Source organism: Pan troglodytes, chromosome 10 (genome assembly GCF_028858775.2).
Source record: "Pan troglodytes isolate AG18354 chromosome 10, NHGRI_mPanTro3-v2.0_pri, whole genome shotgun sequence".
In the NCBI taxonomy this organism is placed as follows: domain Eukaryota; kingdom Metazoa; phylum Chordata; class Mammalia; order Primates; family Hominidae; genus Pan; species Pan troglodytes.
The window spans coordinates 17,284,143-17,312,074 of record NC_072408.2 but is presented as its reverse complement, the minus strand read 5'-3'; the positions used below and the strand labels follow the sequence as shown (position 1 = coordinate 17,312,074).

The following is a 27,932-nucleotide window of genomic DNA, read 5'->3' as shown; positions in this document are numbered from 1 at the left end:
CAGCTGATTAACTATCCGGTGAGGGCCTGCTTCCTCATAGACAGCTGCCTTCTCACTCCAACCTCACATAGCAGAAGGAAAGAAAGAGGGTTCTGTCTCAGGCCTCTTTTATAACGGCACTAATCCATTTATGAGGGTTCCATTCTCATGACTTAATCACCTACCAAAGGCCTCACCTCCTAATAACATCATCTTATGGGTTAGGATTTCAGTGTACAAATTTGGCAAGGAAACACACGTTCAGACCATAGTGGATGATATGAGATCAGGGGCTGCTATCGTTTTGGTCTCAAGAAGTCACCAGATAAATGAGATAAAGATAACACTCAGAGAGGCAAGGTATATGATAGGGATAGAGAGAGATAGAAATATATACAGAGTTTGGGGGAGTTCTAAGGGCATTCAGGTCCCTAGTTTCAGATAGCCCGTTCCAGTAGCGAGAGATAGTTTATTTTCTTATTTTCTGTATATTATGGTGTTTTTACATTAAAAAAAAAAAATTCTGGCTGGGGAGAGTCTGTCTTTACCAGACCTAACCAGTTCTTAGAGATAGCAAGGGCTCAGCTGAGAACCTGCCTTTCATATGCAAACTCACCAATCTAGAGCCATACCTCCTGTATCCAACCTGTATATTCCAGGGGGCAACATTTCTCTGCCTTAATCATAGGAGGACCAGTTACCAGGCAACCAGGGACAACCTTTGTGGTTTAGAGCCCATAGAAATATTTGAAACTAAATTGTTTACCCTTCCCTTTCCTGTTTTTCCTATGGCAACCCCAATTAAAGCTTTGACCTAAACCTTACCCTCGCTCCTGTCTTCTTTCCCCTGACCTTCCTGGTGTCTTTCCGATATGTGGCCTGTATGGCATGCTGTGACTGCTATGTCTGCAACTTGTGAGTAAACTTACTCACAAGTAAACACAATTACTTGTCAGAAAATGTTGTTTTCCTGAGTGTCTCCTCTGTCTCCTTTTGTGTCCTCCCTAACTGACTACCTCATGAAAGAATGCAAAAACAGCGTATATTGTTTTTATCTCCTCAGGGCTTTGGATAGCTCATGACACAAAGACTCAAAATATGCAATATAGCATCATCAAAGGAGCAAAGGATAGACTTCCGATTTGAGACGGTGGAATGAAAAGGTATTTTTGGCTTTGCTGTCTCCTGAGGTGGCACTAAAGCAACTGTGTGATGGGTTGAATTGTGTCGCCCAAAAAGATGTGGAAGTTTTAACTCCCATTATTAGTGAATTTGTCCTCGTTTGGAAACAAGGTCTTTGCAGATGGTTAAATTAAGATTAGGTCATTAGAGTGGATGATAGTCAATATGACTGGTGTTCTTATAAAGCGGGGAAATTTGGACACAAAAACAGTCCTGAATAAAGGAAAGAGGATGTGAAGACACAGGAAGAATGTCATCCACAACCCAAAGAACACCTGAGGATCTCAGAAGCTGGGAGACAGGCATGGAACAGATTCTTCCTCCCAGTCCTCAGAAGAACCTCACCCTGCTGACACTTTAATATCAGCCTTTCAGCCTCTGGAACAGTGAGACAATACATTTCTGTTGTTTGAACCATCTAGTTTGTGGTACTGTTACAGCAGCTCTAGGAAATAAAGATAGACTGTAAAAGAAAAAAGGAAGTAAAAAACTCACAAAATCAGGCCAGGTGCAGTGGTTCATGCCTGTAATCCTAGCACTCTGAGAGGCCAAAGCTGGCAGATCACCTGAGGTCAGAAGTTCAAGACCAGCCTGGCCAACATAGTGAAACCCCATCTCTACTAAAAATACAAAAATGACCCAGGCATGGTGGCGTGTGCTTGTAGTCCCAGCTACTCAGGAGGCTGAGGCAGGAGAATCGCTTGAACCCAGGAGGCAGAGATTGCAGTGAGCTGAGATCACGCCACTGCCCTCCAACCTGGGTGACAGAGTGAGACTCCATCTCAAAACAAACAAACAACCTCACTACATCAGAGAAAAGGTGGAAAGAGGAATCAGTTTTAAACTCTAGAAAGAAGGCTAACAAATGATAAATAACTTACAAAGTAGTCTTAAGGAATGAAATCTGAAGTTGGCATTAAAGAAAGTCTAAAGTAGCCTATTCATTAGATGATTTAGAAAGGCACAGGCATTTTTACTACCAAGTTACCTCCTTACCCCTATATGGCCACGTAATTTCCTTTCTCCCATCCCCGTATAGTATTGAGATTTATTCTTTATAGAGAATAAACAAAGAGTCTATGAATTGGAAAAGCTAGAGGAAAAGGGCTCTGTAGAAGAAGCATACTGAAAACAGAAATATTAAGTGAGAACTTCCATACTAACTCCTAAATCCCCAACCTTCTTCTTTCTAGTCTGTTCCAGTTACTCAGCCCAGCCGACAACCTGCCCAGTAGAAGACCATGGTTGGATGCATGTAGAATTCTACAAGGTTGTTGCATGCATGTAGAATTCTTTCTTTCTTTCTTTTTTTTTTTTTTTTTGAGACAGAGTATCGCTCTGTCGCCCCGGCTGGAGTGCAGTGGCGTGATCTCGGCTCACTGCAACCTCTGTCTCCCGGGTTCAAGCGATTCTTGCACTCCAACCTCCCGAGTAGCTGGGATTACAGGAACTCACCACCACCCCCAGCTAATTTTTGTATTTTTCGTGGAGACAGGGTTTCACCATGTTGGCCAGGCTGGTCTCCAACTCCTGACCTCAAGTGATCTGCCTGCCTCAGCCTCCCAAATTGCTGGGATTACAGGTGTGAGCCACCGCACCGGGCTGTGCATGCAGAATTTCAAATGAGCTTTTGTAGCATCTCACTTTTAAATATAAGAAGACAGCAAGTAGTCAAAAATCACTAGGGATTTGAAGAAAAGATCCAATATGACTCAGTAAGAGAAAAACAATTTGAAGAAAATAAAAGATTACTCAGGGAGATAGAAACACCAAAAAATTGTCATTAACATCCTCAGAAAAAGAAAAGGAAAGATTGCTTCTATGAAACAAAAACAGCTGCAGCCAAAGAACATTTAGAGAAAAAAAATCTTAAAAATTGAAAGTATGAGAAGAAAAAATTCAAGAGAAATATTAGAAGTAAGTTAAAGGAAATGTCCTAGAAAGTAAAGCAGTAAGACCAGACAGATAGGAAAAGGGGGCAGGGAATGTAAATTAGAAGTCCCACATTCAAATACGAGGAATCACAGAGAGGCAACAGGGGAGGGAGGTCAGATTTATTTAAAGAGATGAAATGTTAGAAATCCGTCATTCAAACAGTAGGAGTCTCAGAGAGACGATGGAAGAGAAAGAGATCAGCTTTTATTTAAAGATCTATGCCTTTAATTTCTAAGGGAAATTATTCTCTTCCTATAATTTTTTTTTTTTTTTTTTTTTGAGATGGAGTCTCGCTGTGTTGCCCAGGTTGGAGTGCAATGGCGCAATCTCAGCTCACTGCAAGCTCTGCCTCCCAGGTTCACGCCATTCTCCTGCCTCAGCCTCCTGAATAGTTGGGACTACAGGCACCCACCACCATGCCCAGCTAATTTTTTGTATTTTTAGTAGAGACGGTGTTTCACCGTGTTAGCCAGGATGGTCTTGATCTCCTGACCTCGTGACCCACCTGCCTCGGCCTCCCACAGTACTGGGATTACAGGCGTGAGCCACCGCACCCCGCCTTCTTCCTAGAATTTTATAATAAGCTATACTATTGTTTAAGTGTGGGGGTAGCTCAAGACATTCTTAGACATGGAAACTCTCTCAAATTTTACCTTTTTTTTTTTTTTGAGACGTAGTCTCATTCTGTCACCCAGGCTGAAGTGCAGTGGCACAATTTTGGCTCACGGCATCCTCTGCCTCCCAAGTTCAAGCAATTCTCCTGCATCAGCCTCCCAAGTAGCTGGGTTTACAGGCATGCGCCACCACACCTGGCTAATTTTTTTGTATTTTTAATAGAGACGGGGTTTCACCATGTTGGCCAGGCTGGTTTCGAACTCCTGACCTCAGATGATTCACCCGCCTCGGCCTCCCAAAGTGTTAGGATTACAGGTGTGAGCCACTGTGCCCAGCCCCCAAAATTTACTTTTAATGTTCTTGTTTTCAGTAAGCACCCCCACAATGAGAAAATAAACCAAGAAAGGAAAAGATGTGGGATTAAGGAAGCAAAATTTACCTTTTAGAAAGAGATGATGAAAGATGAAGATAATCTATAAGATAATCAAAGTGATTAATACGTATTAGTATATTAATATGCATGCTTTACATATGCTACCATATATGAATACATATATATCAACTCCCGTAGTCCTCATATAGTATAATGTAGGTGTACTCATTTTATCATCATTTTACAGTTGAGGAAATTGAAGCCAGAACGATTAGGTTACTACACCAAGATTGGACAGGGAGTAAAGAGCAGAGCCACAATTTTTACCCTTAAAGCCCGGTTTCAGGCTCTTAGCCATTAATGTTCCCTTTCTTGTTTCTAATTATACTGATCTAATCAAAATTATGATATCATCGTATTTGGATGATAGAAGGGCATGAGAAATATTCAGATGCGTGATGCTAGCAAAGGCGGAGGTGGTGGTGGTAAAAAAAGAGCCTCATTTTCATCTTCCATAATGGCAAGTCAATAGATTGTGTTCCAAACCAAAAATAAAAATCAAGAATAGCAACATATGCATCGTATTTGAAGAACTGTAGGCCTAAAAATATCAGCTAAAAAGTAGGGAGTAGAAAATGTGTGTGTGGTGGGAAGGTGCTATTTTTCTTCAGAAGCCTTGCAGGGCTATTTGAATTTTCAATCTGTAAAGATACATAGATTTAATTTTTAAAAAATAAAAATTAAAAAAATAAGAGGATCCAGGCGCGGTGGCTCACGCCTATAATCCCAGCATTTTGGGAGGCCAAGGCGGGAGGATTACCTGAGGTGGGAAGTTTGAGACCAGCCTGACCAACATGGAAAAACCTGTCTCTACTAAAAATACAAAATTAGCCAGGCATGGAGGCACATGCCTGTAATCCCCACCACTCGGGAGGCTGAGGCAGGAGAATCGCTTGAACCTGGGAGGCGGAGGTTGCGGTGAGCCGAGATCGTGCCACTGCACTCCAGCCTGGGCAACAAGAGTGAAACTCCATCTCAAAAAAAAAAGAGGAAAGTGTTTTTCAGTTTGATGTTTGAAGTCTGACGAAGTTGTTCTGCAAATGACATTACTTCCTGACAACTCACCATCCAAAGCTAAAAAATGGGAGTTTGGAGAATTAAGTGACATAATGCATTAGGTGCACAGTTGGCATTCAAATGGCTGTGATTACTAACCAATTATTTGACTCTTTTTTTTTTTTTTTTTTGAGACGTAATTTCACTCTGTCCTCCAGGCTGGAGTGCAGTGGCACTATCTTGGCTTACTTCAGTCTGCCTCCCAGGTTCAAATGATTCTCCTGCCTCAGCCTCTCAAGTAGCTGGGACTACAAGCACACATCACCACACCCAGCTAATTTTTGTATTTTTAGTAGAGATGGGGTTTTACCGTGTTGGTCAGGCTGGTCTCCAACTCCTGACCTCAGGTGATCCACCTGCCTCAGCCTCCCAAAGTGTCGGGATTACAGGCATGAGCCACTGTGCCCAGCCAAATTATCTGACCCTTAATGAACCTTCTTCTTCTTCTTCTTTTTTTTTTTTTTTTTGAGATAGAGTTTTGCTCTTTTTGCCCAGGCTGGAGTGCAGTGGTGCAATCTCAGCTCATTGCAACTTCTACCTCCCGGATTCAAGTGCTTCTCCTGCCTCAGCCTCCCAAGTAGCTGAGATTACAGGCGAGTGCCACCACGCCTGGCTAATTTTGTATTTTTAGTAGAGACAGGGGTTTCACCATGTTGGCCAGGCTGGTCTTGAACTCCTAACCTCAAGTGATCTGCCTGCCTTAGCCTCCCAAAGTGCTAGGATTACAGATGTGAGCCACCGTACCCGTCCTCTTAATTAACTTTTGTTCTCATTGAATTGGATTTGCATTTATCAACTTTGGTATTTACTGAGTTTGAAGTTACAACTCTTTGGGAGAGAGAGGATAGTATTCAACCTTACCACTTATGGTAATTAGTATTAATATTGGAAGGGAGAGCAGGTCCTAACTACAGTGTAAGAGAAGAGCACACAAGAGAGATACTGTATAGGCAAGTTTGATATACAAAGTGGGATTAAAGAAAAGTCTAGATACTTGTAGCACTGACATCATTTATCAAACAGGAATAGCGAGAACCAAAAGGCAACATAAACAATTTAAGGTTTGGTACTGGGAGGCTGAGAGAGAAGAGGCGTTAACTGAGTCTGCCTTATTTCATAACTTTTGTCCATAAGTAAGATTTTATCATAGAAATTAAAGAGACATTGCCTCTGCGGTAGCTCTGTAGCCATAATGGTCACCCTGTCTCCTGTATTTTACTTCTCTTATTCATCTTTTAGTGACAACCAAAGCATCTTAAAAGTTACATTATCCCCTTTTCCTCTTCAAGAACTTGCGATGGCTTTCATTGACTGCAGGATAAAGTCCAAACTGCTGAAGCTCACATTTAATGCCTTCCATAAAAAGAAGCCAACCAGGCCGGCCGCAGTGGCTCACGCCTGTAATCCCAGCACTTAGGGTGGCTGAGGCGGGTGGATCACAAGGTCGGGAGATCGAGACCATCCTGGCTAACACGGTGAAACCCTGTCTCTACTAAAAATACAAAAAATTAGCCAGGCATGGTGGCGGACGCCTGTAGTCCCAGCTACTCGGGAGGCTGAGGCAGGAGAATGGCGTGAACCTGGGAGATGGAGCTTGCAGTGAGCCAAGATTGGGCCACTGCACTCCAGCCTGGGTGACAGAGCAAGACTCTGTCTTAAGAAAAAAAAAAAAGAAGTGAACCTGTCTTCCAGATTAATTCCTGTCACATCACTCCTGGAATTGCTACCAGTCTCCATGATTCACATTCTCATTTTTTTCTATCTTTTCTTATAAACAGAAAATGCCATTACACCATGTAATTAATGTTTTAAATTCAATTATCCTTTAGATTTCAACACTGCTTACTTTTTCTTTTTGAGAGGGGTCTCACTCTGTTGCCCAGGCTGGAGTGCAGTAATGTGATCTTGGCTCATTGCAAACTCCGCCTCCCGGGTTCAAGCGATTCTCCTGCCTTAGCCTCCCGAGTAGCTGGGACTACAGGCGCATGCCACCAGGCCTGGCTAATTTTTGTATTTTTAGTAGAGATGGGGTTTCACCATCTTGGCCAAGATGGTCTCGATCTCCTGACCTCGTGATCCGCCCGCCTCGGCCTCCCAAAGTGCTGGGATTACAGGCATGAGCCACCGGGCCTGGTCCTACACTGCTTACTTTCATAGTACCCTTCCCAGACTCCTAAAGTTGTGAGGCACCCTGGGGTGGGAAATAGCACAATTCTGGGTTAACCAAGGTGGAGATGCCAATGGAAAGACACTGGCCACCACTACTCAGTGATAGCATGTCACATATTTTCCACAGTTGAACTCTCCATGTATCTTAGACAATCCATAAATCACTGAAATCATTTTCCCAGTTGGCTTGCTCAACGGCAGATGTCCCACGTTGACTTCTTTGTTACCTTCCAGCCAAGCTACTTTACCCAAGGAAAAGAAAACAAAGCATACCTTCCCCAGACTTTGCCATTTTAATCTCCTGCCACTTAAATTTGTTAAACAATTCCTGTTTCTGCTTTATTTCCATACTCTCATATGCAAGTAAACGCTTAACAGATTAACTAATCAGTCCCTCTGATAAAGTTCTTATAGCCGGGCCGGGCACAGTGGCTCACGCCTGTAATCCCAGCACTTTGGGAGGCCGAGGCGGGTGGATTACCTGAGGTGAGAAATTTGAGACCAGCCTGTCCAACATGGAGAAACCCCGTCTCTACTAAAAATACAAAATTAGCTGGGCATGGTGGGACATGCCTGTAATCCCAACTACTCGGGAGGCTGAGGCAGGAGAATCGCTTGAACCTGGGAGGCAGAGGTTGTGGTGAGCTGAGATCATGCCATTGCACTCCAGCTTGGGCAACGAGAGTGAAACTCTATCTCAAAAAAAAATAAATAAATAAATAAATAAATAAATAAAATAAATAAATTAAAAAATAAATAAAGATCTTATAGCCATACCTACAAGGCCAACTCAATTAGAACTGATGCTGCAGTTCCTGAGCTAGACCTGGAGGGAAAACGGGCTACTGCAAAGCACTCTATACTGTCGTATTTGCCTGTAAACCACCGACAACTAGTCATCACAGCCACTGAATGTGTCAGACCAGCCTCCCCACTGAAGGAGAGTTTGCCCTTGTGTAAATTTAGTAGAGGTTCATCTTTCAGTTTTCCCGCACAGATTAGGAGCTTTATGCTGTCAGGGTCACTTCCTACCGCTATGCATGTGTCAACATCTTCTTTCAGAAATTGACAACACACTGGACGCAGCCCTGACTCTAATAGTTTTGGTTTTAGCAAGAGTCGACAAAAAGAGTCAAACTCTGTAAAATACTTGAAAAGATTTATTCTGAGCCAAATATGAGTGACTATGGCCCATGACACAGCCCCCAGGAAGTCCTGAGGACATGTGCCCAAGGTGGTCGGGGTGCAGCTTGGTTTTATACATTTTAGGTAGGCATGAGATGTCAACCAAACACATTTAAGTAATATATTGGTTTGGTCCAGAAAGGTGGGACAACTCAAAGCCCGTGGGGTGTGGCGGGGGGGCTTGCAGGCAAATTTAAACATTTTCTGGTTGACAATTTGTTGAGTTTGTCTAAAGACCTGGGATCCATAGAAAGGAAATGTTCATGTTAAAATAAAAGATTGTAGAGACCAAGGTTCTTCTGAAGTCTTATAGTGGCTGTCCTTAGAGACAATAGATGACAATGATTTTCTATTCAGATATTTAAAAGGTGCTAGACTCTTAGTTAATCTCTTTAGGATTGGGAGGGCCTGGAAGAAAAGATCTAGCTATGTTAATAGAGATTATTATTATTATTATTATTGAGACAGTTTCGCTCTTTTTGCCCAAGCTGGAGTGCAATGGCACAATCTCGGTACACTGCAACCTCGGCCTCCCAGGTTCAAGCAATTCTCCTGCCTCAGCCTCCCACTATAAGCTGGGATTGATTACAGGTGCATGCCACCACTCTGGGCTAATTTTTATATTTTTAGTAGAGACAGGGGTTTCACCATGTTGGCCAGGCTGGTCTTGAACTCCTGACCTTAGTTGATCTGCCCGCCTCAGCCTCCCAAAGTGCTGGGATTACAAGCATGAGCCACCGCAGCTGGCTGAGATTCTTTACGGATGCAAATTTTCCCCCACACAGGACAGCTTTGCAGGGCCATTTCAAAATGTGGCAAAGAAACATGTTTTGGGGTAAAATATTTTGACTTTCTTCTTTGTCACATGTTATGCCAGAGTCAGATGGGAAAGTAAGTCATGATATACAGGGTTAAATAAAATCCATCTGACGAGAATTTATGGTTAGTAGGGCATGACTCCCTAGACTCCTTAGATAGGAATTAGGGTAAGATTTAAAAATCAGAGCTTAGTCCTCACAAGTAAAAAATGATAGGAGGGCCGGGCACGGTGGCTCATGCCTGTCATCCCAGCACTTTGGAAGGCTGAGGTGGGTGGATTGCTTGAGGCCAGGAGTTTGAGACCAGCCTGGCCAACATGACAAAACCCATCTCTACTGAAAACACACACACACACACACACACACACACACACACACAATTAGCAGGGCGTGGTGGTGCACGCCTGTAGTCCCAGCTACTCAGGAGGTTGAGGCAGGAGAATCGCTTGAACCCAGTAGGCAGAGGCTGCATTGAGTGGAGATCGTGCCACTGCACTTCAGCCTGGGCGACAGAGCGAGACTCTGTCTCAAAATAAAAAAGGCGATAGAGGATGTGGTTTTTTGTCCAGTGTAATCACCCTTGACAGTAAGTTGAAAAGACTGCAGATTGGAGCTGCCCTGCTCAGAGGGTTTGTGCATATTTATGTTATTTGAGCTGAGAAAGAGGGGCCAGTGAATTTCCTCTGCTTAAAATTATAGGAGAGACCTAGAGAACAATTGTGTTAAAAATCATGTTTTTAACCACTGTTACTTTTTTTTTTTTTTCAATTGAGCACAGCTTAGAATTCTGTTGGAAAAAAAAAAAGAACATCATTTTACCACCACCTCAATGTTCCTTTTCATGCTCATCATCATCATTTTTTTTTTTTTTTTTTTGAGACAGAGTCTTGCTCTGCCACCCAGGCTGGAGTGCAGTGGTATGAGCTTGGCTCACATCAACCCCTATCTCCTGGGTTCAAGTGATTCTCCTGCCTCAGCCTCCTGAGTATCTGGGATTACAGGCGTGTGCCACAATGCCCAGCTAATTTTTGTATATTTAGTAAAGACAGGGTTTCACTATGTTGGCCAGGCTGGTCTCGAACTCCTGACCTCAGGTGATCCACCCGCCTCGGCATCCCAAAGTGCTGGGATAACAGGCGTGAGCCACTGCGCCCTGCAAGCTCCCCATTTTTAACTAGGATTTTATTTTTTATTTTTTTATTTTATTATTATTATACTTTAAGTTTTAGGGTACACATACACAACATTCAGGTTTGTTACATATGTATACATGTGCCATCTTGGTGTGCTGCACCCATTAACTCGTCATTTAGCATTAGGTATATCTCCTAATGCTATCTCTCCCCCCTCCCCCCACCCCACAACAGACCCCAGCATGTGATGTTCCTCTTCCTGTGTCCATGTGTTCTCATTGTTCAATTCCCACCTATGAGTGAGAACATGCGGTGTTTGGTTTTTTGTCCTTGCAATAGTTTACTGAGAATGATGGTTTCCAGCTTTACAATATGCTCCTAGTCAGGATTAAGATCTGCCTTCCTCACATTTCAGCTAAGACCTCAAACTTTCATCAGGGTATGTTTCTTAAAAAATTGATCACATAATGGAGCTTTCCTGCAAATCAAACGTTAAGTCACGCCTCATTGTCTTCAAGTTCAGTTGCCGAATTGCTTGGTGCGAGGCTGAGCAGTGTGCCACTTCAACTTCATGCGCTGCTCTCCCTTTGCAGTATACAAGTCATACTAAACTACTATATGCTAAAGGGAAGAAACTGGTAGAAAGTGAAAAATTAAAGGAGTGAGAGGGAAAAAGATCAAGAGGGTGAGGATGGGGAGAGATGATCTCATTCATGTCCATATATGTGAATATACATTTTAACTTGATAGCTTCCAAACTTATATCCTCATGTCTAAACCCCAGAGTCTCAGAGAGGCGTAACCAACAGTTTCCATGCAGTCTCCAGTGAATTATCTTAAAAACATTACAAAGCTAAATGACTAATGTAAAATTTCTTTTTCTTTTTCATGAATTGAGGCTTTCCTCATTCAATTCCAAGGAAAACTTTGACTTATTCCATTAGCAAGTTTGAGCTTTTTTTACTGTTTGGTGCAGTAGGACTTGTCTTAGATTAACTTGGTACATATTTCACCAGCGAATGCCTTATTCCTCACTTTTAGAAATCATTGTTTAAATTTTCTCCTGAATCTGGTCTTCCTCCAGTCTTCTCCATACTAATAAATAGCTGTACTTTCCATGCATCAGCTCAGGCAAATGATCTAGAAGTCACTCTTCAATTCCTTTCCTTTCCTTAATACTTTTCCTCTCCAATTCAGCTGCAAGTCCTGATGATCTTATCTCCAATATATCTCTCAAATTCCTACATTTATCTCTCTCTCTCCCTTTATTCTCACCACACCCATCCTATCCACAGTCATCTCTTATCCACTATTCTTCAGTACCTCTGAAGACTTTCCCTGATCTTCTGATCTTTGACTTCTGACCTTCTGACTTTCCCACTCCACTGCATTCTCCTGTAGCATTGAGAGTCATTGTCTTAAAATTCAAATTGCATCAAGTGACTTATTTAAAATCCTTCCACAGGCCAGACGCAGTGGCTCATGCCTGTAATCCCAGCAGTTTGGGAGGTTGAGACAGATGAATCACCTGAGGTCAGGAGTTGGAGATCAGTCTGGCCAACATAGTAAAACCCCGTCTCTACTAAAAATACAAAAATTAGCTGGGTGTGGTGGCTCATGCCTGTAGCTCCAGCTACTTGGGAGGCTGAGGCAGGTGAACCACTTGAACCCAGGAGGCGGCGGTTGCATTGAGCCGAGATCGCGCCACTGCACTCCAGCCTGGGCAACAGGAGGGAAACTCCGCAAAAAAAAAAAAAAAAAAATCCTTCCACCGCTTCTCAATACATGTAAAATATAGTCCAGACTTCTGGTCCGCAAGGTCTCTCTCCTTCCTCTTGAACTTTGTTTCCTGTAGCTGTCTCCCTTGCTCCCTGTAATCAGCTACTCTACTCTCTCTCTCTCTCTATTTTTTTTTTTTTTTTTTTGACAGAGTCTTGCTTTGTTGCCCAGGCTGGAGTGCAGTGGCACTATCTCAGCTCACTGCAACCTCTGCCTCCTGGGTTCAAGCAATTCTCCTGGCTCAGCCTCCAGAGTAGCTGGGACTATAGCCGTGTGCCACCACACCCCACTAATTTTTGTATTTTTAGTAGATATGGGGTTTCACCATATTGGCCAGGCTGGTCTTGAATGCCTGACCTCAAATGATCCACCCTCCTTGGCCTCCCAAAGTGCTGGGATTATAGGCGTGAGCCACCGCACCCAGCATCTACTCTTTTTCTTTTTCTTTTTTTTTTCTTAAGTTTCCCAGATTTACCAAGGCTTTTCTTATCTTCGAAAATGCTTTTCTTTTACTTTGCTTCTCCCAAGTATCCTCTACCCTCTCCTATCTGTTGTCCCCTTTCAGTCTTTGTTTAGCTCTTTGTATTTATAAATCTGCTACTATTTTATCTTGGTTTTTCTTAATATCCTAAAAATTTAACTCTGTGAAGATATAAACTCTGTGAAGACCCAGAGGCAGAGGCCCTGTTTGTTTTGCATGCTCTACACTATTCTTGGTACAAAATTTCTTTTCTTTCTTTTTTTTTTTTGGAGACAAAGTCTTGCTCTGTTGCCCAGGCTGGAGTGCAATGGCGCGATTTCGGCTCACTGCAACCTCCGCCTCCCTGGTTCAAGCGATTCTTCTGCCTCTGTCTCCTGAGTAGCTGGGATTACAGGCACGTGCCACCACGCCCAGCTAATTTTTGTATTTTTAGTAGAGACGGGGTTTCACCATGTTGGTCAGGCTGGTCTCGAACTCCTGACCTTGTGATCTGCCCTCTTCGGCCTCCCAAAGTGCTGGGATTGCAGGCATGAGCCGCCGTGCCCAGTTGGTACGTAATTTCTTAAATCATACTTGCTGAACACACATGAAACCTGTTAAATGATTGTAATGCAAGCACAACTAAAATTATTTATTTATTTATTTATTTATTATTTTTTTTGAGATAGAGTTTTGCTCTTATTGCCCAGGCTAGAGTGCAGTGGCATGATCTCAGCTCACTGCAACCTCCACCTCCCAGGTTCAAGCGATTCTCCTGCCTCAGCCTCCTGAGTAGCTGGGACTACAGGCCCGCACCACCACGCCCGGCTAATTTTTGTATTTTTAGTAGAGACGGGGTTACACCATGTTGGCCAGGATGGTCTGGAACTCCTGACTTCAAGTGATCCACCCACCTCGGCCTCCCAAAGTGCTGGGATTACAGGCGTGAGCTACTGTGCCCAGCCGAGCCAGTGTTTAAAGAGTAGATGTGAAGAAAGTTAAAAAGGATTTTAAAAAATTGAGAACAATAATGATGGTGATGGAGGTGATTAACAGATGTATTAGATTCAGTATAGAAAGAATTGAGGCCAAAGGGGTGCAAATAACTAGTGACCAAATGGGGGAGTTATGGGAGTGAGAGACTCCATGTGACTGAGGAGCAGCACATGTGAAGCAGATTAGGAAAAAGCACACTATGGGATGGAGACAGGGGACAGGGTAGTAGCATGTCATGGTTGGAAGTGATTCTATATTTCAAATAAGGTGGTAGGGGCTAGGGAGTGGGTGTGGGGAAGAGAGATTCCTTTAGGATAAGACATTATAGGCAAGATTTCCCCCAAGATATTCTAATGCCAATGAACATTTTACCTTTGCCAAGTCTGTGATGTCCTGGTGCCTTAATAGAAGAGCCTAGAATGTCTTTTGGAATGTGTCTTTGATGACTAAATGACTCATTTGGCTGCAGTAAAACAAGGTCACTTCAGGCGCTATTAGCAATTCATGCATTTCAATAATTCCCAGAGCCAATTTGTTAAATGACTCAGGATAATTTCAGATCCCCAGCAGGTTATACTCAGAACATTTTTCCCTCCGGGCTGAGTGAGCATTCCAAGAATGTAGTTAACAAGGAGCTGCATAATCAGCCAATTCTTGGCTCTGTGTTGCCTCCTTGAGTTCTGGAGTTAATTAATTGCCTAATAAACAATTAGTTTTCTCAAATATTCCTTACCTCTACCCAGAACATATTACGAGGAATCACCTATATCTGTTGTTGTTTACCGCAATCAACAAGTATTTATTGATAAAAACAAAGCCATTTCAGGTGTGACAACAGTAACATAGTTCGCAAAAAGATAAATGGGAACATGGCTCTCAGATAAGTCATAGCAGGCAAGGGAAGGTTAGAAGACAGTAGGAAGAATAACATACATATGCATAACACTTTACAAATCATGCCACATATATTTAGCTTCTTTGATCTTCACAAAAACCTTCTGAGGTGTTATTATTTCCCGTTTTTTAGGGAGAAAACGGCTTTAAAGATTTCAGGCCAGGAGCAGGGGGTCAGGCCTCTAATTCCAGCACTTTGGGAGGCCAAGGTGGGCGGATCACCTGACGTCAGGAGTTCTAGACCAGACTGGCCAACATGGTGAAACCCCCTCTCCACTAAAAATACAAAAATTAGCTGGGCACAGTGGCAGGCAGCTGTAATCCCAGCTAGTCGGGAAGCTGAGGCAGAAGAATTGCTTGAATCCGGGAGGTGGAGGTTACAGTGACCTGAGACCATGCCATTGCATCCCAGCCTGGGCTACAAGAGCAAAACTCCATCTCAAAAAAAAAAAAGGATTTCAGTGACTTTTCTAAGGTGAGTAGTTTTTCCCTAAATGTGCGTCACTTCCTCGATTTTCCAATAATAATACTTTGGGAGGTGGTATGTTTTGTGGATAGATTAGCACTGTGCTGCGGCATGGTCCATGGGAAGCATCTCAACCAGGCTTAGTTCAGCATTTGGTTTTCGCGCCAAGAACTCGAGAGATGTGCAGATAGGCTCAAAGGAGAGAGTGTGTTTTCCACCATGGCTCCTCTAGGTGGCAGTGAGGGCCACCACTAGAGACTAGCGTGTGTCACTATAGAGGTGTTGTGGCTTTAAGTGGTCCAGGCAAAACAGGAAAGAAGTAAAGCAACACTATTCCTTTAGAGTTAAAACAGGGTGCAGGTATACATGCATGTGCGCACACATATGTGTTTGCAGCGCGGAGGAACTGAAGAATTAATCCAACTGTTACTGCACAGTATGGAATTTTTCATACTGCTGAGGGGTAGGACCAGAGAGAAAGAAAGACTGATATTTGGCACGTAAATACTATACTGTGTTCTCTTAGCCCGTATCAGCAATCCCATCCCTAGCTTTTAGATATCCGAGTGGGTATGTTGTGCTGTCTAAGATGATCATTGTCATTCAGTGTAAAATCAATTGCTGTCTCAGGAGGAAAGATGCATGCATTCAGTGCATTAATGTCGATGGCCGTGCTAACACTGTTGTCTTTCTTTTCCAGTTTACCGCAATGGATTAGCTGACAGAGAGAGACACAACTTGCAGTATCATGTGGGTACAGGAATTTTATATGCACTCAATAGTTAAAGGAATTCAAGACACCTTGATGCTTTCCTGGTTTAGTAGTAATCAGTGTGGCTAGAGTTTACTTGCAGATTTTGGCCATTGGATACAAAATTAGAGTTCCCAGTTAGAGCATTCTGTATCGGGAGATATAAAGGCCTGTGAACGAAGAGTAAGAACCATCTTTCCCATAGAATGATGGTGTTAGATGCCATCTTAAAACTTCTGAGGGTTAGAAAAGTATGTGTTCCATTTTCCCACAGACTCTGGACATCACTCCACTCCTATTTATAAAATGACAGCTCTCATCAGTTCCAAGAGTCAACTATTCGAGTCGACTCCTTCTCTGTTGGAGGCAGCTGCTTTTCTTCAGGTACTGGGGGTAGATCAGGTGCTTTCTGCCCGCACATGGCTACTGTGAAGCGACTCATGTGAAGAGCTTCTTCATACCCTGGGAGGGTGTCCAAAGAGGAGGGCAGCTGGCCCAGGGAGCTGTGGGAGTGAGCCACAGCCAGGATCCTCCGAGCTGCAGGGTCAAACACCGACTGCAGAGCTGTGAAGAAAGAAGGAACAGAGCTAAGAAACTAAGGGAAACGGGACACCCTCAGACAGCAGAGACTTACTTCACACTTAACTGTCGCTTCATTTTTAACAAGTGTCCAAACTCATTGTCACTCCTTGCCCCAAATTTTATGAATATCCTTTGAAGCATGTTTACAACCCAGCTTCCTGCTCTGCTAGAAGGACCTGTTTTCTCTGGTAACCTCAAATAATCTAAAGAATGTTTCTGTATCTCTCTCTCTCTCTCTCTTTTTTTTTTTTTTGAGACGGAGTTTTGCTCTTGTTGCCCAGGCTGGAGTGCAATGCTGGATCTTGGCTCATTGCAACCTCTGCCTCCTGGATTCAAGTGATTCTCCTGCCTCAGCCTCCCAAGTAGCTGGGATTACAGGCGCCCACCACCATGCCCAGGTAATTTTTGTATTTTTAGTAGAGACAGGGTTTCACTATGTTGGCCAGGCTGGTCTTGAACTCCTGACCTCAGGTGATCCACCCGCCTTGGCCTCCCAAAGTGCTGGGATTACAGGAGTGAGCCACCGCACCCAGCCAAGAATGTTTCTGCATCCTGCAACTCAACCCTGCCCTTTCCCCTTTCAGACTTAGATCCCTTTCCCCCAGCCCCCGATACTATAGACTCCTTAGGATTATTTATTTTTACCTCATCTCTTTTCTTTCTTTCTTTTTTTTTTTTTAGACAGGGTCTCACTCTGTCACCCAGGTTGGAGTGCAGTGGCACAATCTCGGCTCGCTGCAACCTCCGCCTCCCAGGTTCAAACAGTTCTCTCCTGCCTCATCCTCCCGAGTAGCTGGGATTACAGGCATGTGCCAACGTGCCTGGCTAATTTTTTTTTTTTTTTTTTTTTTGAGACGGAGTCTCGCTCTGTCGCCCAGGCTGGAGTGCAGTGGCGCGATCTCGGCTCACTGCAAGCTCCGCCTCCCGGGTTCTCGCCATTCTCCTGCCTCAGCCTCCTGAGTAGCTGGGACTACAGGCGCCCGCCACCACGCCGAGCTAATTTTTGTATTTTCAGTAGAGATGGAGTTTCACTGCGTTAGCCAGGATGGTCTCGATCCCCTGACCTTGTGATCCACCCGCTTCGGCCTCCCAAAGTGCTGGGATTACAGGTGTGAGCCACCGTGCCCGGCCAACAAAAGTGCCTGGCTAATTTTTGTATTTTTAGTAGAGGTGGGGTTTCACCATGTTGGCCAGTCTGGTCTCAATCTCCTGACCTCAAATAATCCACCTGCCTCGGCCTCCCAAAGTTCTGGGATTACAAGCAGGAGCCACCATGCCCAGTTATCTTTTTTCTTTTTCTTTTTCTTCTTTTCCTTCCTTCCTTCCTTCCTTTCTTCCTTCCTTCCCTCTCTCTCTTTCTTTCTTTCCTTTTTTATTTTTTGATGGTGTCTCACTCTGTGGCCCAAGCTGGAGTGAAGTGGCGCCATCTCGGCTCACTGAAACCTCCGCTTCCTGGGCTCAAATGATTCTCGTGCCTCAGCCTCCCGAGTAGCTGGGACTACAAGCCCGTGCCACCACGCCCAGCTAAATTTTGTACGTTAATAGGGACGGGGTTTCACCATGTTGCCCAGGGTGGTCTCAAACTCCTGAGCTCAGATGATCTGCCCGCCTTGGCCTGAGCCACTGTGCCCAGCCTTGGTTATCCTTTTTTCCTAAGGTGACAGTGAGAAAGGGGAGGTAGGAAAGGTGAACAGCAACACATCATATCATTCTATTTTGTTGTTGTTGTTGTTTTGAGACAGGGTCTTTCTCTGTCGCTCACCCAGGCAGGAGTGCAGTGGCACGATCTCGACTCACTTCAACCTTTGCCTCCCGGGTTCAAGCGAGTGTCACGCCTCAGCTTCCCAAGTAGCTGGGATTGCAGGTGTGTGCCACCATGCATGGCTAGTTTTTGTATTTTTAGTAGAGACGAGGTTTCACCATGTTGACCAGGTTGGTCTCGAACTGCTGACTTCAAGTAAGCCACCTGCCTCAGCCTCCCAAAGTTCTGGGATTACAGGCATGAGCCACTGCGCCCAGCCATCACTCTCTTTTCAAAATAAATATCCACATTTTGCCAGCTGGTGTTCTGACTGGTACTTGCTCCTCAATTTTAGGAAAGAACATAGTCCAGGCACAGTGGCTTATGCTTGTAATCTCAGCATTTTGGGAGACAGAGGCAGGTGAATCATGAGGTCAGGAGTTTGAGACCAGCCTGGCCAACATGGTAAATTGTCTCTACCAAGAATAAAAATAAACAAATAAATAAATAAAAATTAAAAAAATATATAGCCTGGGGTGGTGGTGGCTGCTTGTAATCCCAGCTACTCAGGAGGCTGAGGCATGAGAATCTCTTCAACCCAGGAGGCGGAGGTTGCAGTGAGCTGAGATGCCACCACTGCACTCCAGCCTGGGCAACAGAGGGAGACTCTGTCTCAAAAAAAGAAAGTAACCATTTTGGCCAGGCATGGTGGCTCACGCCTATAATCCCAGCACTTTGTGAGGCGGAGGCAGGTGGATCACAAGGTCAGGAGTTTGAGACCAGCCTGGCCAAGATGGTGAAACCTCGTGTCTACTAAAAATACAAAAATTAGCCAGGCGTGGTGCAGGTGCCTGTAATCTCAGCTACTCTGGAGTCTAAGGGAGAGAACTACTTGAACCAGGAAGGCGGAGGTTGCAGTGAGCCTGAGATTGCACCACTGCACTCCAGTCTGGGCGACAGAACGAGACTCCATCTCAAAAAAAAAAAAAAAAAAAAAAAAAAAAAAAAAAAAAAAAAAACCGTCATGGAAAGAATAGAACCACAGAAGAAAAGGGAAAGTGTCTTATAATCATTGAGAAAATGTTAAGGCTAAAATTTAGTGTATCAAGCCTTGAAGAATAAAGAACTGAAAGTACATGTCATTAATTTCTTTAAAAATATAAAATAGTATAGATAATAGAAAAAGTAGATTTCACAAAATCCAAGACATTTTGAAAAAGGCATCTGTTTGGAGTTCAAAATAGTTTTTAGCAAAGTAACTATTTATAAACTGGCTAATTCTTCCTATTCAATATTTCCAATAGCCTCCAATATTTCACTTCTTTCTTTATCATGAGCCAGACAGACCCTTGAGAACACAGCTTCAGTGACAGCCCAGGTCACTGCACCATCAGGCTTCTGGGAATTGAAATTATTGTGAGTCCTGGAATCTTTAATATTACTCGATCAGTGGTTCTACACCTTTGCACCCTTTTCATTATTCCCTTAAATGGGGTCCTTCTCCCAGGTTAAAATTTCAATGTACTCACATGTGATAGTGCTCTGGAGAGTGCTGTCGTGATCGAAAGCAATGACGGTCACTTCACAGGGTGGTGGGCCCCCATCTTCCCCATTTTGCTGGCGGCTCAGACAGCAGCAGCGGAAGCACAGGGACGTCAGGCCACACAGGAGAAGCAGCGCGCCAATGACCACCAGCAACCTGCAAAAGCCCACGGGGCGAGTGGGAGCTCTGGGATCTGGCTTTTTTCCCAGCTGTGCTGTAACCAGTCTTTAATGTCTGTGCTTTGATTCTTGTTTAAACATTTTATAGAATAATTATAAATATTTTAATTTATAATTTTAATTTCAAGGCTTTTGCTTTCTAGATACACCTCCTTATTTTGTCAGCTGCAGTAAGTCAATTCATTAGAACAAATAGTAAGACATTTAAGGTAGTTTGGGGGGCTGCTTCTTTTTTCTTTTCTGAGACAGAGTCTTGCTCTGTTGCCCAGGCTGGAGTGAAGTGGCACGATCTCAGCCTTCTGAGTAGCCAGTACTATAGGCACATGCCACCACACTCGACTAATTTTTTTTTTTTTTTAGACGGAGTTTCGCTCTTGTTGCCCAGGCTGAAGTGCAGTGGCACAATTTCAGCTCACCGCAACCTCTGCCTCCTGGGTTTAATCAATTCTCCTGCCTCAACCACCCCAGTAGCTGGGATTACAGGCATGTGCCACCACGCCCAGCTAATTTTGTATTTTTAGTAGAGACGGAGTTTCTCCAGGTTGGTCAGGCTGGTCTCGAACTCCTGACCTCAGATAATCCACTGTCTCGGCCTCCCAAAGTGCTAGGATTACAGGTGTGAGCCACCGCGCCCAACTTTTTTTGTATTTTTAATAGAGATGGGGGTTTCTTTATTTTGCTCAGGCTGGTCTCGAACTCCTGGCCTCAAAGTGATCTGCCTGCCTCAGCCTCCCAAAGTGTTGGGATTACAGGTGTGAGCCACCACGCCCGGCCAGGCTCTGCTTTTTAATTCACTAAAGTAATCTTCGTTGAGATATTTCTAGAACAGACTCCGAGGGAAGGACACAGTAATGGTTTGATGTTTGTGGAGGAGATGGTATTGAAAAAGGAAATCCTGACATATTGTCACATAGGTAGTGATGAAGTAATGAAATGTTACTCCATGAGATGCTAAGTAAGTAGGCAGGTTGTCATTTTTAATGGCCTTGAGGAATACAGTGTCTTTCTGGGTATTATAAGTGAAACTTACCATATATACCAGAGATGTACCCAGTCTGTGGTCAGGCAACTATAAAGAAAGAATAAAGTTTTCTACATTAAAAATATAATCAATCCCTGTTATAACTCCAGACTCAGAAATATGAGTTACAATATGATGTGATACCTTGTTATAAATAAAGCACCATGGGTTATGTTTTTAAAATTCACTGTAGCTAGTTGAATCTTTTGCCAAATGGTATGCTTTAAATAGTACTTTATACTATAGATGGCATTGTCTGAGTCATTTTGTAAATCATTATAAAACAAACTAGTGATCATTAGAAGTGTCCATAGAAAACATGTCTGTGCCTATTGCAAACATTTATGATAAAAATTACCAAGAAAGGGCCAGGTGCGGTGCCTCATGCCTGTAATCCCAGCACTTTGGGAGGCTAAGGCTGGCAGATCAAGAGGTCAGGAGTTGGAGACCAGCCTGGCCAACATAGTGAAACCCCATCTCTACTAAAAATACAAAAATTTGCCAGCCGTGGTGACGCCATCTCAAAAAGAAAAAAAAAAATACTAAGAAAGAACTTGGAATGCAAGTTTACAAAGAGTAACTTTGAAAATGGATGTGAAAGTTAAGGCTTGTGTATATTTGAGGTCAATAAAATGTAAACATAAAGAAAATTTCAGTTATGAGTACGAAAGTCATACAATCACATTTGTAATTTATCTTTTGCAAGCTGTTGCAACACTCCCACTGAGAATGTAGGAAAAAAAACTTAGTTTCTTCCTGCTATACTCTCCCAACCCTCTGACCCCAGATGTGGGTGGGTGAGGATTTCCGCACACACCAGGCAAGCAATCTTCCAGCAACAGACAACAGCTGAGCGTCCTCTAATGCAATTCAATGCCAACACCACCTGCCTGGAGATAGGATCCGATCCCATAGGGTGAGGACTCAGTCCCCTAGACGGCTCCCCAGAATTCTGATGCCAATCACAAGTTGTTTTGCCTGTGCTTCTGACCTACTGGTTATAAATTGGGGGTTCCCTGACTCCCTCTTGAGGTTGCATTAATTTGTTAGAGCAGCTCACAGAACTCCAGGAAACACTTACTTACATCTACAGTTTATTACAAAGAATATTACCGAGGATGCGGATGAAGAGATGCGTAGAGCAAAGCATGTGGGAAGGGGCACGGAGCTTGCAGGTCTTCCAAGTGCGCCACCCTTCAGAAACCACTGCCTGTTCAGCTGTACAGAAACTCTTCAAATCCATCCTTTGGGATTTTCATGAAAGCCTCATTATGTAGGCGTGATTGATTAAATCATTGGCCATTGATGATCAACTTAAACTTCAGCCCCTCTACTTTCCTTGGATGTTGAGGGGTGAGGCTTTAAGCATTCTGCATTGGTCCTTCCAATGACCAGCCCCATCCTAAATCTACCTAGGGGCTGCCAGCCACCAATCAACTCATTAGCATGCAAAATGATGCTACTTACTTTGGGGATTTTAGAAGTTGTATGCTAGGAGATAGGGACAAAACCAAATATATATTCTCACAATATCACACCCATCGTAAAGAGTACCCTAATTTTTCACATCCAGGATCAAAACTAATTTGCATATCCACTGAGACCAAACAGGAAGAGGGAAAAAAGTAGAAGCCAACTTTACCATGATGAAAGCTAAATAATGTTCTGAGTTCACTATGGCAATTGTAAATTTTCTCTGTAAGAATGAAAAAAAAATAGGGATTGTATGGGAGAAGGAGAAGATAAGTTCAGGAATTGGAGAATGAGGGGAGGCAAAACATTTGTGTATCTTTGAAGAGTAGTAAATTTTGTTATTTAATAATTCTTTCTGATACAGGAATCTACTGAAATCTAGTGAATCTATTTTTATTCTCTGGTCACACATTTATAGAAAATATAGTTTTGTTTTTTTTTTCACTGAACAATGACTCCTCTTGGTTTTCCCACATTTCTTACTTGTTGAAAACTCTTCTAGTTCTAATTAGACTCTGGTTTATAGGAAAGGACTCTTCCTATGGTGGAAGATGTGTAAAACCTCAGAAAGCAGGTGTCAAGTAGTCAACACCCAATTTGCATGTGACAGGTAATCAAGGCCATCACCCTTTCCCTGGGTTTAACAGACCTGGCTATTGGGAAACCCTTCCCATGGCTAAATATGTATTTTTCTTCATCCTAAACACGTTTTTATTCAAAGTGCCACTACTTTTTAAAATTTGCATTTTATAGTTCCTTTAAGTGGAATGATTCTTTTGCATTTTTATCTTCATGTCCTCTGTGTCTACATAAGACTTAAGTGTGACAGGTTTGGATTAGTTGATAACTACATCAAAGTGATAGCTAAATGAAGTCTGCCCAATAAATGTTAACATGCCCTAAAAACTAGAAAATACTTTCCCAATTTAAAGTAATAATGTTACTTTGGAAATCACCCAAATATATATGCCAGTGACTAGATACTAAACCGTCTGTCCTGGTGAGTCACTGAGGAGCAGGGCTAAGGAAGTCTTTTGCAAGTCTCTATGACTGTCTAAGTTGAGATTAATCGTGCTGCTTTGATGGGAAGATTGGCTTTGGGTAAAAACATGCTGTCAGCAGTGTTATTTTGAGCGCTTAAGATGACAAAAACACGTCTTTATTTTGTGATAAGTCATCTATGAGATCTATTAGTTAAGTAAAAATAAATAAAAGGAAGTCATAGATGTCTAATGACATCTTGACTCTCTTTTGGGGTAGTGATGTTTTGGTCTGTTGCTCCTTCCTCCCAGCTTGAACTCTATACTTACTGTTCAGGATTACCACAGTTTTCCTCACATCTCGTCCCAGAAAGCTGTAGAAAGAGAAATTGTCTTATACAGGGAAATTGTTTTGGCCACTGTGCTCAGCTGCCTACCAATCATCTCTCATGGTTGTGCTGTGTTAGATCAAGCAGTAAGAAGGTCACGGTCATAGGGGCGGTCTATTTAGGACTGCCATTTTCATCTCTCCCATACTTGCTGGCTTTTGTACTTGAGGTAAGGGAACCTTGAAGAACAAATATCTCATCTCATCTGTTGTGTTGATGGTGGGTGAGCATCACCCTTTGTGAATGAGAGGTAGCCATTTACATTAGTTTGTTTGTAGTAGAAAATTCCTGATCTCTCTGTCCCTTGGGATATTGCCATTGCCCTCCTAATTCCTGCCCAGTTGAATTCTACACCACTGCTCTTTTTTTATCCTGTTAGTGTGACAATTACTTTACAAAGGAAGAAGGGGAAAAGCGAGGGGGCCAGTGGGACAGAGAGTCTTATTTATTGAATAGCTACTAGATGCCACTCAGACTGCTAACAAGTTTTTTTTTTTTTTTTTTTTTTGAGTCTTGCTCTGTCACCCAGGCTGGAGTGCAGTGGCGTGATCTTGGCTCACTGCAACCTCTACCTCCCGGGTTCAAGCAATTCTCCTGCCTCAGCCTCCCGAGTAGCTGGGACTACAGGCACGTGCCACCACGCCTGGTTAATTTTTGTATTTTTAGTAGACACAGGGTTTCACCATGTTGGCCAGGCTAGTCTCGAACACCTGACCTCAAGTGACCCACCCACCTCCGCCTCCCAAAGTGCTGTTGGGATTACAGGCGTGAGCCACCACGCCCGGCCATGAACTCTTAATATTTCATAACATTTAATCACAATAACCCTCTTGGTGGGTATATTTAACCTTATCTTGAAAGGTTAAGGGACTAAGGCACAGGGTTTTAAGTAATGTGACCAGGCCAGGCGTGGTGGCTCACGCCTGTAATCCCAGCACTTTGGGAGGCCAAGGTGGGCAGATCACGAGGTCAGGAGTTCGAGACCAGCCTGGCCAACATGGTGAAATCCCGTCTCTACTAAAAATACAAAAATTAGCCCGGCGTGGTGATGTGCGCCTGTAATCCCAGCTACTCTGGAGGTTGAGGCAGGAGAATTGCTTAAACCCCGGCAGTGGAGGTTGCAGTGAGCCGAGATCATGCCACTGCACTCCAGCCTAGGCGAGCAAGACTCCATCTTGGAAAAAAAAAAATGACCAAATGTACACACCTATTGAGGCAGACAGAATTCAAATCAAACTCTATCATAGATATGTGTTGGATGAATTAATAGCACTGGGGACAAGTTTGCTCTAACAATTCCTTGACATTGCTATCAAGTCCCTTCTACTCCTTTTACAGAAAACAAAAAAACAAACAAAACTGTCCACTCTTTCTTCTACCTGATTTTTTAGTTGACTTCCTCTTTCAAAAACCCATTCAAGGTTGGGTGGTGGCTCACACCTGCAATCCCACCACTTTGGGAGGCCGAGGTGGGTGGATCACTTGAGGTCAGGAGTTCGAGATCAGCCTGACCAACATGGTGAAACCCCATCTCTACTAAAAAAATACAAAATTAGCCAGGCGTGGTTGTGCATGCCTGTAATCCCAGCTACTTGGGAGGCTGAGGCAAGAGAATTGCTTGAACCCAGGAGGCGGAGGTTGCAGTCAGCCAAGATCGTGCCATTGCACTCTAGCCTGGGTAACAAGAGCAAAACTCCGTTTAAAAACAACAACAACAACAACAACAACAACAAACCATTTAAGTAAACTCAATTCTAGAAGTTGCTTCTGTCTTCTAATAACTTGAGTGATCTGATATTTCAGGAAAGCAACCACAAAGGCCCTAGAAAAGAAACAGATTTGTAACTATTGGGAGTTTATGGTGGGTAGTGAAGGGGTAAGGAGACACACATTCTCAAGACCTGTCAGTTGGAAAGGATCTGTAAAAGGATTAATAGCCAGCCTTTGCAGATAACATTTGAGAAACCCGTGTTTGTGTTTTCATTGGAAAGAAATGGCCACTAAGGATGAAAAAGTGTGTGTTTCCTCTACGCAACCATGGTACTTTCTTTCACTTTCTTCACTAAAGATAAGAGAAGCCTAAAGTGCTCAGCAGAGAAGATGCTACTTTTCGGGCTTGTTGCAAAGAGAAAAGAAAGGAAAAATGAAGGGAAGAGAAGGCAAAGGGAGTGAAGAGGAAGCAAAAAGAAAATATAAGAAAAAATGGATTTTCAGATACCACTTTAACTGTTCTATTAGCAAAAAAAAAAAACAACAAAAAAAAAACCATACAGCCCACTCTGTACGGGGGCCATACGGGAATCTGAGACTATCCAGTTTTCTTCATTTGCTCTCCTTCTTGCTAGATGGCATAGCTCTATAAACTTCCCTGTGACGATTGTTTAGAATCCCTCAGTCCAGTGACCCTTTTCTCCACTAATGGATTACTCAGAGACTTCTGATTCATTGTGGGGCCCAAAATATTTTAAAAGAGCCCTGCCTCTCTTATTTCTAGACTAGAGGCACCTAAACTGCTAGAACAGGATTAGAAATTCCTGGATGGGAAATTCCGTTTAGGGGAATTACACACCTAGTTTTCATAATTTGTTTGGAATTTTGAGGGATGGGTGATAAGATGCTGAAAGAGATAAAATACTTCAGCGGCACTTCTAAAGTGCCACGGCAATCCTGCTTGTTTCCATGCTCACTCTAATTTCTGTCCCCCTTTTCCTTGTCATTGCCATCAGTCACACATGCATCTATGCAATCTCGTAATACTAAGGAAACTTTGTAGTTTATTCATTTCCCTATGACCCCCTGGGTTCTGTATATGTCTCCCCACCCCGCAGTTCATTTCCTTTCAGATTCTTCTGAGAGTTGATTAATCTGGGGAAAAATACTCTTTCTGCCTTTTCACCACTGAACTCACCAGGATGAAATACAGCAGGGCTAAGGCCGCCACGACATGAACTCGGACTCCCATCGGGCTGAATTCCTGCTTCTTCAGAATCTTGCACTGGGCATCCGTTGCCTCCTTTCAATGCTCTGTGCCATATTTTACTTCTTGACCTAGAATTCTTAAGGAGAGAAACTTTTCTCAGGAATTTATCAGCTTTTCTCTCTCTCGTTCTCTCTGTCTCCTCCTACTCGCTCTGGCTGTTATTTTCTATGGCTTTTCCCTCCTCTTTTTTCCTGTATTTCTTCTTTATTCTTATTACTATTTCTATGGCCTCCACATTTACTTCCTTTTGCCTTCTTTCTTTCCGTTACACTATTAATTCTTTCTACATCTTTAAGTTTCTTTCTCCTACTGCTCCCAAAAAGGAGACATTCAAAGAGGACATATGTGTCCTCTGAATGAAGTATTTTTCTAGACAGCGATGAAAAACTTGGCTTTGAGGATGGTCAAAGGCAGATTGCTGGTGACCAAATATATTCCTTTCTTCATCAGAAAACTGGTAATATTCTTGATCCTTCACCAGAGTACTCCAGCGTGACTGTTGCAGGGTGAAAGTCACCCTGCTAATCTCCTTTCTTCTCTCTCCGTGTGATTAACAACCCCTTCTTGCTCTTTGAAACCCTCCCCTTCGCTATGTTGATCATCAACTCTCCTGGTTCTGGGTCATTTATCCCTAACCACTGGGGGAAGACTGAGAGGTTGCCAAATGAACAGGAAAGCCATCTCATCTTCGGAGAAAACAGACTTGAAGATGAGAAATCAAGTTGGAAGATTCGAATTTTCATGTGTTATCAGTGACATCTTCCTCCACCCTGACTTCACTTCCCATTGAAATAGATAACTGAGAAAGACATTTTTTTAAAACCAAATTTTAAAAAAGCAAATGTATAGGTTTCTTTCTTTCTTGCCTTTTCTTTGTTCCTTCTTTCTCTCTCTTTCTCTCTCTCTCTCTCTCTTTGGTTAAGTAGTGATGTGATTGAGAAATAAGTCTTGTCACTCAGGAAAATAAAACCTAAGGTTAGAGTAAAAACAAGCACACATGCAAGAGCATAGAATACTTTTTTTTTTTTTTTTTTTTTTTTTTTTGAGACGGAGTCTTGCTCCGTCACCCAGGCTGGAGTGCAGTGGCGCGATCTCGGCTCACTGCAAACTCCGCCTCCTGGGTTCATGCCATTCTCCTGCCTCAGCCTCCCGAGTAGCTGGGAATACCGGCGCCCACCACCACGCCCGGCTAA

At 43.2% G+C, this 27,932-nt stretch overlaps 1 protein-coding gene across 4 annotated transcripts in view; it reads right to left on the bottom strand.

The window, feature by feature from the left end:
• Positions 1-14,508: 14,508 nt before the first annotated feature.
• Positions 14,509-27,932, bottom strand: part of TMEM52B (transmembrane protein 52B) — a 32,809-nt gene continuing 19,385 nt past the window's right edge. For 2 of the 4 annotated variants that reach the window (XM_063786335.1, XM_063786334.1), the window contains 5 exons: positions 26,668-26,815; positions 23,701-23,744; positions 20,927-20,965; positions 19,704-19,873; positions 14,509-16,415 (listed from right to left, as the gene is read on the bottom strand). In XM_063786335.1, coding sequence (XP_063642405.1) covers positions 16,171-16,415; positions 19,704-19,873; positions 20,927-20,965; positions 23,701-23,744; positions 26,668-26,721 — 552 coding nt within the window. In that variant the 5' untranslated portion in view covers positions 26,722-26,815 and the 3' untranslated portion in view covers positions 14,509-16,170. Of the gene's footprint in view, positions 16,416-19,703; positions 19,874-20,926; positions 20,966-23,700; positions 23,745-26,667; positions 27,268-27,932 lie in introns of those variants that run through there. The other 2 variants (XM_009424842.5, XM_009424843.5) reach the window with 2 other exon arrangements.